Below are 14,756 nucleotides of genomic sequence, written 5' to 3'. Positions count from 1 at the left end.
GTTTTTCAAATGAAGACAAATAATCACATGTTTAATGATGCTTAAGAATTCAAAGGTTTTATTTCACATTCTTAATAATCACAAATTTTACTCTGTAGGTGGGTTCCACAAATATAAGCCATATGTTAACACCAAGAGGAAAAGTTTATGCTGAGCTAACCGTCTCTCAACTGTTTCCTGGAGAATTCATGCTTGTAACTGGGTCAGGGTCAGAACTCCATGATCTGAGGTTAGTGTATTTTTTAATGCAGTAAGTATATAATGCTATACAGTCACACTAGTACAGTACATTAGTACAGTACTTTTTACTAAGTTCCAAATTCTTAATTATTACTCAACACATTTTTTGTGAAGTTCACAAGAATTCTACTTATTTATTGATTTTAGTTTCTTAGAAACTTGATTGACTTGAATTCTGAAGTATAAGCAGTTGGATATTGGATTATTGCTGATGTAAAAAGACGGAGAACTTGCTAACAGTTATGTAATAGACTTTATTGGAGTTCTTGTTTTGTTGTTAAACCCATTTGTCTTTGGTATTGCATGATGTAACACAGCATGGCTGTTCCTTTCTAGTGTGTTCTCTTACGCAAAAAAAGAAAATTGGCTCTTGACAGGGATGACCCCAGAGGCACTGACCTAGCCCAAACAGACAGGCAGTGCAGTTTTCTTGTTGCTGTGGTAGTGTCTTCTGCTTTGGGCTTTTTTGAGAGGAGAGGGAGAGGAAGAGGGAGAGGGAGAGGGAGAGACAGATCTAATGTATTTAGTTCTACAGATTTTCTGCAGTCCTGTTTGGTACTTGCCTAGGCCTGAGATCTTACAATACTGCTTAAAAATTCCCTAAGATTTTTAAATATAACAATTTTATTTATTATCTGAGCTTCCTGAAATATCATTTGCAGCTGTTGTTTTTGATTAAATCCTAACTGAATTTCCTGCCAATACTTTGAATGCAGTATTCAGGAAGAAACAAACCTGCTTGTATGTCACAGAAGTTTATTTAGAGATTTCTTATGTTCATAGTGTTTATTCCTTACTCTTCCTGTATGTTAACATTTTATTAACACATTCTGGATCCAAGCCCGAATCTGTTGTCATTGTAGGAGGTCACCTTTTTCTTGTATCTTAAAAATACTGTTCTACCCATTTAAAAGCTGTTATTTCCTGGCTATATCTCAGATGCCTGTGATCCTATATCAGTATCTCACCAGAAAACTCTGTTTAACATCAACGATGGATTTGTCTGTCTAATGTAGCCCATAGTTTTGTTGGTTTTGAGAGTAGAGGACTGGGAACTGCAGGGGAAAAAAAAGGCTAACAAAAAATAATGCCTTGTAAAATCTTACAAAATTCAGGTTTTTTCATAGGAATTGTAACATCAGTGATATGTTTTATATGCAGATGGATAGAAGAGGAAATAACAAGAGGTGGATACAAGGTTGAAGTAGAAAACATGACAGATGAGATGGGAGTACTTAGTGTAGCAGGTCCATATGCACGACAGGTCCTCCAGAAGTTGACAAATGAAGACCTAAGTGATGCTTCATTTAAGTTTCTCCAGTGTAGACATCTGAAACTTTCCAATATTGCTGTTACTGCCATTCGGATATCTTATACAGGTAAGCAATGGAAAAAAAATAAACTTAAGGAAAGAGACAATGAATAAAATAATAAATGTCACTAAAATTATATTGAAAATTAATTCTAATCATGTATTCATGAGAACTAGGTTTGCTGCATCTTACACATAAGTGTGGGAGGCATCATGGTACATTGTGATATAGTCAGGGTCTGTGCTGAGTTTTCCAAAATTTTTTCTCTAGAAATACCCTATAGTGTAAATGTTTATTTTGCAGAACAAAAGGCCAGTTCTGATAGCCTCTTTGGTATTTGCTGCAAAACCAACGTCAAGAATTGTTTTTGGATTACCGTATATTAGTGCTTGTAATGTGTCTTGAAAATGTAATGCTGTAGTGCTTAGTATTTGGCTTTCCCATTTACTTTTTTTCCCCCTTTTTACATCAATTTTGAGTGTAATAGATTGAATTGAGAGCTTTATGAAGCAGCTGGAGTCCTTGCAAATCATACTCTCTTTCTGTTGTCCTAAATATGCTAAATACACTCATTCTTATTTACACTCAGTTACATTTGCTGTTCACTTGCCAAGTCATCGTGTTTATAATGTCCTTAATTTATCCTTGTGACTTTGTTTTACATGACCTTTCCTTATCAGTTATTTTGATAGTTTTTTTACCCACTGTTTTCAGTTAACAGTTCAAATTTGAATAATAGTACCACTGCTTAAGATATAGGACACAAATCCTCTGGTAGTTCTTGCTGGGAATCAGACTTGCTATATGATAGAACTGACCCTAGAGTATGAATTAACACTTACTGCATTGTTCTTTACTTTTGACCAAGGACAGGAATATATTTATTAGGATCAATCAATTGAGATGATTTGTGTTACAGGTGAATTGGGCTGGGAGCTCTACCACAGAAAAGAAGATTCTGTACCTCTTTACAGTGCAATCATGGAAGCTGGCCAAAAAGAGGGAATTGACGACTTTGGAACATATGCTCTAAATGCTTTGAGGCTGGAAAAGGGTTTCCGAGCCTGGGGAGCAGAGGTCAGGAAATAAAACTTCTTTGTTATTTTTTCTGGAAGTTTGGGTTTGTTTGGGTTTTTTTTGAGGGGTTTTTTTTGGGTTTTTTTTTTGTTTTTTTTTTTTTTTTTTTGGGGGGGGTGGTTTGTTGGTTTGTTTGGTTTTTTTTTTGTTTTTTTTGGGGGGGTGAGAGGTGTTGTGTTGTTGGGCCTTTTTTATTTCATTTTTTAATTTTCTTATGACTATGCAGTTTTTAGTCATAGTTAGCACAGCTGTTATTTGTATCATTTTCTCCATTTAGCATGAAAAGAAAATTTTCCTTAAGCAGGAAAAGCTACTTTCTCACTGGTGTTTTTTTAAAATCAACTGGTATACTCCATTGCTCTGCTGGCAAAGAAACACTTATTTTGATTTACAGATGGTTTTCCTCTTCTGTATAACAAAATTATGAGGGTTTTGCTGAGCTCTAGTGTTTTAAAATCAAAGGTTTGGCTGACAGGTACTCAAAATGTTTTATTTCTCTAACAACTATATCACGAGAGGCAAATTTTTTTTTTGCTTCATAATGTATTTGGAACTTTTTTCCTCCATTCTGTTCCTGCAGAATTTGCTCACTTATAATAAAGAACTACTCAAAGAGCCTAGAGAATTTGGAGGAAATCAGCGTAATTTCATTTTACCTTGCATTTTTCCTTTGGAAATGAAAGAACTCAAGAGGTTGAAATTATGGGAATTTAGGGGTACTTTTGGTTTGCCCTGTGCTAGTTATATTCATTCTTTCATCAAGTGCTGCCTAAGAAATTATTCCCCCTACACCTAATGGGAAGGTGGTGAATGAAATTGGCTTTGTGTTTTATTTTCCGCTCTGGCTAAGCCACTCTGCTGTGTTGCAAATGGTGTGCATACCTCAGTTACTCAGTTTTCTGAAGTTCCATTCTGCTTTGATGAAAAATCCTATTTCTTACTTTGCAAAATGTTTACTTTGCATATGGAAACTTAGATGACTGGTTTACACATCTGTATGTCCTATCAGGTGTGGTACCTTTTCTGAATCCCATGTTGGAAGCTGGCAGTGTATTCAGACAGAAGCTGTGCATGCACAGTGTGGAAGACTTTGGCACAGGAGTAAATGGAAAGATGTATAGAATGAATAATGCCTAATCCAAAAGCTATGATGTCTGTAATGTATGGATGGTGAATTTATATCTTTTAACAGATGAACTGTGACACTAATCCCTTGGAAGCTGGACTGGAGTATTTTGTAAAGCTAAACAAGGTATGTCTTACTATTTTCAAAATGTTCTATTAAGATTATTCCTTAAGTGTTTGAACATGAAAAATTCCCTTAGCTGAAAAATAGAATAGATTTAGTAAATCAATGATGCAACTATAATTATAATTACTTTGTAAGTAGCAATTTGTTAAAAAAAAAAATTCCCCATGTTCCTTGCTATCAAAATTATACATTAATGAGGAATTTCCAAATGCTAAGTGTTGTCTATATGAAAAATTACTAAGTTTAGTCATGTACTTTTGTAACCATATAGTATACACACACACACACACACACACACACGTTGAACAAACCTGTTCATATTGCAATAATACTCTACCTATTCATTCTTGTTGAAGCAGGTATCTCTAGAATTTTTTTCCCTGGCTACCACTCTGTTACAACAATTACTGAAACAAAGTATGTTTTTTAGAACTGCTAGGGACAACTGACAACAATAAGTTAAATATAAGTTAAATTAGTACATTAGTTAAAAGAATAATTAGTTACTCGTGGAATTTCTGAAGAAGTTCTCTGCTCATAACTTGTTTTCACCTGATATGAAGGTTAGAGATTGGAGCTAGTTGAATTTAACTGTGCAGTAAAAAAGAAAATATATTGTTCAATATGTTGTTCAATCTCCTCTAATTAGCAACCTCACTTTTTTTGTGCTAATATTTTAGCAAATCAAATTCTGTTTTAGTCTAATAGATACAAAAAATTGCTTGTAATTCTCTTTCCTGGTCCAAATGAATCACAAACCAAATGTCTAAACTCTGTCAAATAGAGGATCTTTCCAGGAAATCTGGTGAAATCATGTCCTGTGCAGATCTAAAGCTATCTATTGCTATCAGTAACTCCATCAACTCAAACAGTAGTTGCCTGCACAATGGATCTGAAGTTTCTAACAGGAAAAATCCAGTTATAGAGATTGGAAGTGAGATGTCCAAAATGATGGGCTATTTCTGACTTAATCTTTGTTTTAATTAGTAGTTTGTAAATTAAAGTATATAAATTTACAGTATATAAATATAAATACAGTCTATTATATAAGATATATATTTTTTCTTCTTTAAAGAAGAAAAAATATTTGCAAAACATTTAATCTTAACAATTAGACAATGTGTTATAGCGACAAGCTGTTATTATTTATGCTCCCTTTATACCTGTAATGGTAATAAATAGATAATAAATGGTCCTTGATATTTTTGCTCTACTATATGGAGGCACTGTAGAACTAATAAGAAAAATCCCAAACTAAGTTACAGCTCTAAATGAATAACAAATCGTAAACTTTGTATAGGGAAGAATAACAGAAGCATGTTAAATATAAAAGGATGCTTTTATATTTATGAGACAATTTCACTGAACATAATGGAATAAGCCCTGGAAGGTGTTAATCCTTTCACTATTGAACCTATCTATAGAAGGTAAAGTTCTTCAACCTATGCGTGACTGAGGCAGATTGCTCTCAAGGATATAAATGGGAGTTCCTATATGTAGTGGAATTACAACTCTCTCCATTGGGTAGTATAATTTTGCCTTAATACAAGGAAGTGTCACATGCAAGGGAAATATGGAATTGTATAGATTAGGATCAAGTTGCATTTACAAATCAAAGCCTTTCCATCTTGAGGAGAGATTAGTAGAATTGCAGGGAAGGCAATAAAAGAATGTCACTTTTACTTGATTTTCTTTCCACTTCATTTTGATACATCTGTTTGTTTTGGTTTTGTTTTTTTTTTTTTTCCTTTCCTTTAGTATAAGTAGGAAAGCAGCCATAAGCAGGAAAAGCTGCTGGAAAGCTGTCGCTTGCCAAGATACCCATGCAAATAATAAGAAAGCATTAAAGTGCAAGAAGCACTTGGTTCTTTAGTTGCTATGCACACTCTGCATGGTTGAAATGCAGGGTTGGAGCAGTTCTCCAGAGCAGGTACTCACATTGTAGACAAATGGGCATGAATGAATGTCCCGCAGAAATGCAGCATGTCAGCCTGAAACATCTGCCAGTTTTGCTGAATTAATGTGAAAAAGGAAATAATCAATGTTTTTTTATTGACTTAATTGAGGGCAGTTGTGACTATATGTTGACACTTCAGAGGTACCTGAGCTAATTCAGCTATTGGAAGCACTGTAGCATGAAATGCAGTGTGAGATTATTTACTCTGCTACTTGGCAGTTTGAGTCCCAGTTCCATGCCTCTGGTTTTGTTGCACATTTGGCATAGCACAGACCTCACAGGCTGCTGTGAGTCAACAGAAGCCAAACACTATTTTGTTACCTGTTTCCATTGTTATGGAAACATTCTTCTCAAAAAAGGGTAAATGAGATAAAAATTACAAGAAACAGATACTTAAATACTTCTTTTTGACATTCTGGTCTGTTCAGCTCCTGACAAAGATTATTCCTTTAAGCATGCGCCCCCAGCTGGGGAAAGTGCTGTGTAAATTAGAACCAACAGGCACTGTTCAGTTAATTACTAGAGTAGTAATTACTAGCTTCTCACTGAGCAACAAGCAGCTGAAATACTCACAAAATTGTTATGAAAAGACTTCAGCAGAAGTGAATCTTGAGTGGTGTGTCATGGAAAATGAAAACAGTTTCTAAATAGATTAAAATGAATGAAGAGCCAGATGCCAGCGAAGGTAATATGATCAAAAATAATTTTAATTTCTACAAAAGGACATTCATATATCTGGGTAATATGTAGAAGAGATGTAAAGTCCTCATAAAATCCTGATGGTCTCTGTGTTTAGAAAGTTTAGTGTATACATCATCTTCATATACAGACAAACTTGTCATTTTTTTGTCATGAATGATAGGAAAAACTCTTCAAAGCTGAAGCAGATTTTCTTTAATACCTCACAGGGTATTAAATTATAACATGGCAATAAGTAAACCCATTTTCATAGGGTTTCTGTGGAAACTTTCATTTTGTCAGTAAGTCTGAGGCTCTGTTCTAGGTGATTTCCTCCAGATAATCCCTATTTCACTAATTTAGTGTTAGTTGCATCCTTGCGCAGATGAACAGCATGGGCTGCAATGTAAATAAAGTGGAGGGTCACTAACAGGATCAATTTATAATTTAGATTATAAAATGCTTTCATGACTTTGCAACAAAATTCTGTCCAGGTTAGGAATGGTTTGGAGTTTTTTTAATACCAGTTGTCTTTCTTTTGGCTGTTCAATTACATTTAGTATGTTAGTTATATAGTTGTTAGATAGCCTCATCTCATTAACTAAGCACTCTGCTACAAAATATTTAGTAGTGTGCTAATGTTAGTCACTGTGCCAGGAAATACACAGAATATCTTTAAGGAAGAAAATCTGCAATTCTTTTCGGTCCACATCCAAGAATACTGTTCCATACATTTGCACTTGCTCACATTTTCGAATACTTAAAGACATAGTATATGACCTTTGAATGCTTAAAATAGCCTTATTTTTCTCCTGACTGTAATGGACCAGAAATCTCTATGAAACTTGATGTTAGAGTGAAAACCTTCATACCAGCTCATGGAAATTGATTCTTTCAGAAGGATTTTTCTGAGCTCTAAGTCTGCACTTGGTAAGTTTGTGCTTGTGTTGCTGCATCCGAGACTGCCATCTCCTGGTTGTGCTTACTGCAGAAACAGAAACTTGGGAGCAGCACGGAGGCTTGCTAAGGGAGTACAGTAGATGAAGGAAACCCTTTGGAACTCTAGTCTAGTGTGCTCTAATAGGACAGGATCCAAATGCTTAACTTATATTTTGTCTGTTTCCACTAGGAGAAACTATTGATTTTGGAGGCAGTTTTTCTTTGCCTCATCTCTCTTTATTTACTGGGCCAGGTTTTTTGTTCTTAATTCCAAACTTCTTTGCAGATTTTTCTATATCCAGAATCTCTTCTTTTTTCTTAGGTATATTCTACCAGGATTTTTTTTTCTCCCTTTTTTTTCCTTTTTTTTCCCTTTGTACTACCAACTTGAAACCTTCTCCTTTGATTCTTGCTTTTTTCCTTGTCTGGTTATTACTAATTGCACTCCATCTCCTCCATCCCTGCTCAGTGACTGCCACTGTCAAAGCACATCTCTCAGACTACAAGTGCTACCTCATTTTCTCACTTTGACATTTGGTGATTTTTACTATTACACCTGTTAGACACATGAGTATTTAATTGCTTTGGTATGCATTATTAATAGAAGTTTTGTCACACCCTTCAGCTTCATATAGGTAAGTGAATTACAAGATCCAGTCCTTGAGTATTGACCTATCCTCCAACATAACAATATGTAAGATGTTATCTCTCAGGAAACAAGGATGAGCTGTTCTAAGGATGTGCCTCCACCCTTTTATTCCTTTGATAGCAGGCTTAGATTTACACTTTTATCCCCTCCTCTTTTGTTTCTGTCCTGGCCACTTGCCAAAACTGCCCCTCAGTTGTTTCAGTCCAACTTGTGCTCCCATGGTTTTCGTGTGGAACAGCTGAGCTTCAAGAATTCCTGCAGCTCCTCCTGACTGCCATTGTCTGCCCTTTCTTCACTTCTCCAGCTTGCATCCCTTTTGTTCTGAGATGAATGACTACAACAGTGGTCACCGACTTCACTCCGTAACCTGGAATAAGATTGTGTTCCATGCCAATTTTACTCCATACAAGAAAGGGAAGAGGAGGAAGAAGAAAGAGCAGAGGCTTTACTGAAGAAGGGCTAAGGAGCCAGGGGACAGGGAAAAGGATGGAGTGATGGATAGGAAATTTGAGATGAGGTGTGGTACTTCTTCCCCCGCCCCCTCGTTTCAATCCTTATTTATTATGCCTATAACCTATTCAGTGTACTTTTCCACCTAAGTCCTTTCAGTTTCCTCCAATGCAAATAGAAGTTCAGGAGTGAGTGGAACTGTATCTTATCATTACATCATTTGGTGTCTGGAGGGTCAGAAAAGAGAGGACTTCTTCCATAAATTTATACAGGTTAGGCAACATGTTAGAAAGAACCTGTAAAGAATTTGTTATTTGTATAAAATGCCCATCTAGGTGGCTCCCTGTGTGTTTCCTTGGCCATGTAAAGGAATAAGCACCCACTTAGATAGGGATTTTTAGCCAAAATAATTCAGCAATTCATCTGTTGTTTCTAACATACCAACTTCCTGACTGCATACAAGAAGAGCTTATGTGAGTTGAATGAAAGATGCATTGGTGCATTCAGACTGACCACCTCCCTTAAAAATTTTTGTGTGGTGTAAGTTGTAGCTTTGATTTGCTACAGAAAAAGAAACTTGTCAAATATTTGCTCTCTGAGAAGAAAAATTGTCTTAATTTATCAGGCTGGTGAGGCAGATATCATTTGGAGTGTTACCCTGAAATAATTAAAGAGCATCTAGCTATGAAAAATTTCAAAATGCTATATAGAGGCTGCCTCCAGAGTGTTGTAACATTATGGTTATAGTAAATGACAGCAGCTGTTGGTGCTGCCTTACTCTGTTGGGTCACTTTGTGTTTATAATTTGGCTCTATGCCCACAGTCCTAAGCAGTATTCTGAATAAATTACAGAAGTTCCTTGTTGAGAGAGTTGCTGCAAGTAACTGTTGAACAGATGCAACATATTTCTTTTTAGACACTTCAGCTTAATTCTGATAAACTGCACAGTCTGAGAAATATGGAAAAAAAAAGGTTTTTGTAAGGCTAAGATATTATTTCTATTCCTTTGCTTCCCTTGAACTAGAAGAGGTTTTTACAGAGGATTAGAATTAGGATTGGGGTATCATTGAAAGCCAGGTACATTTAAAATAAATGTTAAACTCCTCAAGGCATCTCACTGTGCATAAAAAAAACACCTTGGTTATTGTCTTGTAAACTCTAAAAGACAGTGGGTTTCTCTTGTGCTATGAAACATGTGGCAACTAACACAAAGTAAAAGCCTGATAAACATATGGCAAATACATATATACAGTATGTTAATAGATTAACTAATCAGTGGTATCCCTTTAGCTATGTGCTATTTTTAAAAATTTGGCTGATTCGTCTTTGTGATATGATTTTTCATTTTAATTTTATCTAAACTTATCTAACACACAAGTAAAAAGGAACAGCCTATATTTTTATCTGGTGAACTGCATTCAAATTAAATGAAGCTAAACAGTAGATATTGTCTTTATCTTTAGTGTCTAAGGAGTGCTTTTATTTTATGTTAAAATCATTACATCTGCCAAAGCTTAATGCTTTGGGAATTCAAGCCAAAGTTCTTTATTTTAAGCTTAGCTTTTTAGAACTATCTTTCCTTCAACTACTACAAACATTTTACATTGTTCCTACATGTCAAGTAATTTTTTTTTAAAACTTTGATAGTGAAGAGCAGCTTTAAATTTGATATTTGTTCAAGGCTGGAATTGTTTAGTACTTGCATTTGTTTACGTTCTTTTTCTTTTGCTTTGTTGGTTTTGGGAGTTTTTTATGTTCATTTATTGAATTATACTGGTTTAAATAGGATTATTATTTTTGCATTGTATTTTGTATGACAAGATAAAGCAAATAGAAGCAGTATGCAGTATGTTTTTCTCCTAGAAAGAGGAAGCATTTTTTACCAAAAATAACCAGGTTGAGGTTGAAGGCATCAGCTTACAAATTCTGCTTTGATTGGAACAAACAATCCCATGTATATACACTTAAAAAGCAAAAATTAATAATGTGGGAACACATTAGCGTTAAATTGACATGGATAGCCAAGAACTGTAAAAGAAGTAAACTGAACTAGTTGAATTCCTATAGTTGGAATTCAAGAAGGTGCTTTAAATATTTAAAAGTGTATATAAACTTCAGCAGTTGTGCATTATATATACACATGTATTTTCACACATACGGTTTTATGCATGTTCATATAGTGTTTAAGTATGTATGTGTATATGCACCTTTTATGCATTTATACATGTAGACACACATTTCTGCAGTGTATGTGTATATATATATATATATATATATATATATGAGAGGCATGTATTTTGTAGAGTTTGAATTCTAGGTTACATCCAGGTTATTTTTCCAAGGTACCATTCTAGAAAGACAGAAATATTCTTAATCTTCAATGAACAGAAAATAGCAAAGAACAAGCCCTTTACCTTAAATTCCCCATATGCATCTTCAATTAGCATAATAGCCATGTAGTAGTTTATTCCAGGTGGCCAAATGCTTGGTCCAGTTAAAATTAATTGGGAAAGGATTTAATTCTGTATCTGCAAGCAACAGGCAAAAAAAGATCCATGCTTAGGTAGTTTCTAAAGCCTGCTAGCTGCTTGTTCTCGTGGTGTCCATACCTAGGGCATATAACATTGCATTTGAATACTTGCATTTAGTTCCACAGTTGCATTCCATGTGACTAAATACCTGACATTACATTAGCATGAAGAGGAAGGAATGGATTCAGTGCTAAGCATCCCTCTAGAATGTTTACTTCTTGGTATTTCTCTTTGTTATGCAAAGCATTTTAGTCTGTGAGCCATGCCATGGTACACAGTCTTATTTGCATTTCTAGTTGTAGTTATTTCTTACAGTTGCACCTATCATGTAGCAGAAAAGTGAGAGGGAACTACCAGTAGTTGGTTATTCTCTGGTGTTAGATCTTTATATTTTGCAGCTGCATCTTGAAATTATGTTCCAATGAATCCTCATATTCTGATTTCTGATCTGAGCTGTATTTCATGCTTTTTTCCCCCAAAGGACATCAGCTCTGACCTTTATGTGCAATATCTGCTGTATCCCCAGTTGAATCACCTTGATTTTCAGACTAACCGCTCCTTAACTGGTTCATAAGCTATTTTTCACAACTGCTTACAGATCCTAGACTTTCATGATGCAAAAACCCTTCATCACTTAAATAATTTCTTCTGAGCCTACACACGGATTTATGTGGACCTCAAGAAATACAAGAACAGATGAACTAACTGTGTAATATCTATTCCACGTACATGTTGCTTGCAGTTTTGACAGTGCAATAATTCTCTACTGAAATGAAAGAACATTACCAGAAATAGTATTTTTGAAGACTTCAACAATATTTTGTTTCTTTTCCCTTAAACACTTATTAAATTAATATAATTCCTTCTTCAGACCTAAGGTCAATTGCCTTAAAATGGCTTTCACTGCTAGTGAAGCAAAGGCTTCAATGCTAAAGGACTTTGTAACTGCTGTTATATTTCTGCCCATGGGGAGGCTTGTGTGTATTTGGCAATTTAGTATGAATACAATTCTTTTTTTCTGTCTTATCTATGCCATAGGAGAAAAAATGGACATCATGAAGAATTTCTTAATGGAATGGATTGTTAAGCATTGGAAAGGACTGTCCAGAGAGGTGGTAGAGTCACCATCCCTGGAGATGTTCAGGAAACAACTGGACATGACACTTCATGAAATGCTGTAGTTAATAAGGCAGTGGTTGGTGAAAGATTGCGCTCAATGAGCTTAGAGGACACTTCCTACCTAAATGTTTCTGTGATAGAATCAGCTCAATGTGATCAGATATAGTAAATACTGTCCTATATACCCTTGAGGGTTCTGAAACTTGCCAATGACTACCACTAGTCATACTAGTCACACATTTGTGTAGTCTTCCGGAAATATGAGAATCTGCTTGTACCTTTCTAAGCAGGCTGAAAAGGGGAACTCCAGCCAATAGCAGTATTCTTTACAAAACATGCCACATTATCCCATAAAATGGTAGATAGGTAGGGGATAAATGGTAAAATGGAAAAATGGTAGGGGAGAAAATGTACCTACATTAAAATGAAAATATGGAGCAAACTGCCAGCTGTGCAGAGCCTGGCAGAGACATCAAAGTGGAATACTGACAGACTACTGTCATAAATTGATGATGGCTGCAAAAGGAAGTGTATTCACAGAGCAAGGCCCAGACTTTAGGATCTGGGCATTGGAATTAACTTCTTCTCATAACCACCAAAATGATGTCTTCTGGCTTACAACCTTAACTGGGCAGATAGTCTTTAACACAGCTCATTTTATATATATATATATATATATGTTTCCACTACATTGGAATTATGGATATTAAAGGCTGAGATCTAGGAAAATAAATATACAGAATAAAGTTACCAAGATATAATGTAAATACCAAGATACAAAATCTACTACCTGCTAAAGGTTTGATTTCATCTGTATTTCATACAAAATACATGATGGGCAAACACATTAAGATACATTTAAATATTTATATCTCTAAATATATTGGAGAACACAAATAAACATATATCATCATTACCTTGTATTTTTTAGGCAGCAGACTTTACAGGAAAACAAGCACTGAAGCAAATTAAAGAAAAGGGGATCAAACGACGACTGGTATATCTCACCCTGGAAACAGATAATGTTGATCCAGAGGGAAATGAAAGTGTGTGGCACAATGGCAAGGCAAGGACTATAGTTCATGTTGCAAAAAATCAGTCTTAATTCTCCCTGAACAGAATCTTTGTGTTTCAAGTGTCAATGTATTATTTCTCTTTTACTGGCCCAGAACAATTTGAAGCTGTGATAAGCACACTAATCTTCAAGCAAAGACTAACTAAATACCTACAGAGAAGATGTGAAATACTCTCAAGTCACTGAAACTAGGAGTTCTTCTTCTGCAAGTTCACTGCTGTTCTAAGAAAACATTTTTGCTACTCAAAAGAAATTAAACAACAGCAAAGTTTGGGGGTGCACACTTCAACATAGATTATGGGTTGAAAGACTCACTAGTAGTCAAATTGTTATAGATAATAAACATATGCATATGTATTTGTATATGCAATTGTATATGTTCCAGTGAAAACTTAATTGAACATAATAAGAACAGGGTTTTTTTAAAAAAGCAAAAATTTCCCAGTTTCAGGTGGTGTTACTCTCTGTTGAGAATATTATGAACTTCATGACACACTTGAAACTTGCTTGATGTCTGACATGTATAAACCAAAATGTGAGATGTCTAGTTGTTTGGGTAGTTGGCTTGGGTTTGGTGTTAGTTGGGGTTTTTTTGTGTGTTTGTTTGGTTTTTTGGTTGTTGTTTGGTTTTGGTTTTGCCTTTTTTTTTTTCTTTTTTCTTTTTTTTTTCAGAAAATCCACTGCATCTTGAAAATAAATAATGGCTTTGGGTTTTTTTTCAGGTTATTGGCAATACCACATCTGGATGCTTTAGCTATGGAGCTCAGCAGAGTCTAGCTTTTGCATATGTTCCCATGGAACTCAGCAAAGTTGGACAGAAATTGGAAGTTGAACTTTTAGGTAAAAATTATCCAGCAACCATTATACAGGAGCCACTGGTGCTGACTGAACCAACAAGAACACGCCTTCAGAAAAAGGGTGAAAGTCCCAAAATATAAACACAGACAAGGATACAGTAAGTCATGCAGTAGGAAATAGTGCCATTAGTATGCATAAAATTAAGATAATTAAACTACTCACATTTTCTAATTACTAAACTCAAGATCTTCATTGCCGTACATGAGTGAGAAATTCAATGGCATTACTTTCTAATTTCCTGTATGTGCTGTTCACATTAGAGAACTGAGCAGAGATGATGAGCTGCCATGTGTTCTGCTTCCCAGGAGCACTCGAGAGCAGAAAGTGGCAGGGATTGAGTACATCATTGATTCAACTTGCTCCCACATTGGCTGGTAGATCTGTGTTAATCCATATGAGAAATGTGCTCTTCATGCTGTCCAATAGCAAATTCCTCCCTCACATTCACAGTTCCTCCTTTTCCTACCCCTGAGGTAAAGTAGCTTATGCTGTCTTCTTTACACATCAATAGCAAGCTTACCATAAAATCATGTCACTAGTTCTACACAGAATGCTTCATAAGGAATTGAAGAACATCCCATTAGCCATTAAAATAATAAAGACATTACTAAAGGTAAA

General features: G+C 35.3%; 1 protein-coding gene across 4 annotated transcripts in view; it reads left to right on the top strand.

Annotated features, from left to right (window-relative positions):
* The window catches only part of DMGDH (dimethylglycine dehydrogenase), an 86,792-nt gene extending 72,036 nt beyond the window's left edge, over positions 1–14,756 (top strand). For all 4 annotated transcript variants that reach the window (XM_085566369.1, XM_021531115.4, XM_085566368.1 and 1 more), the window contains 6 exons: positions 99–229; positions 1,402–1,619; positions 2,473–2,630; positions 3,823–3,882; positions 13,137–13,271; positions 14,003–14,756. In XM_085566369.1, coding sequence (XP_085422495.1) covers positions 99–229; positions 1,402–1,619; positions 2,473–2,630; positions 3,823–3,882; positions 13,137–13,271; positions 14,003–14,218 — 918 coding nt within the window. In that variant the 3' untranslated portion in view covers positions 14,219–14,756. The remainder of the gene's footprint in view (positions 1–98; positions 230–1,401; positions 1,620–2,472; positions 2,631–3,822; positions 3,883–13,136; positions 13,272–14,002) is intronic.

Source organism: Lonchura striata, chromosome Z (genome assembly GCF_050655825.1).
Source record: "Lonchura striata isolate lonStrDom1 chromosome Z, ASM5065582v1, whole genome shotgun sequence".
NCBI classification, from domain to species: domain Eukaryota; kingdom Metazoa; phylum Chordata; class Aves; order Passeriformes; family Estrildidae; genus Lonchura; species Lonchura striata.
Note: the sequence above shows the minus strand (reverse complement) of the source record. Positions and strands in the feature narration are given on the sequence as shown.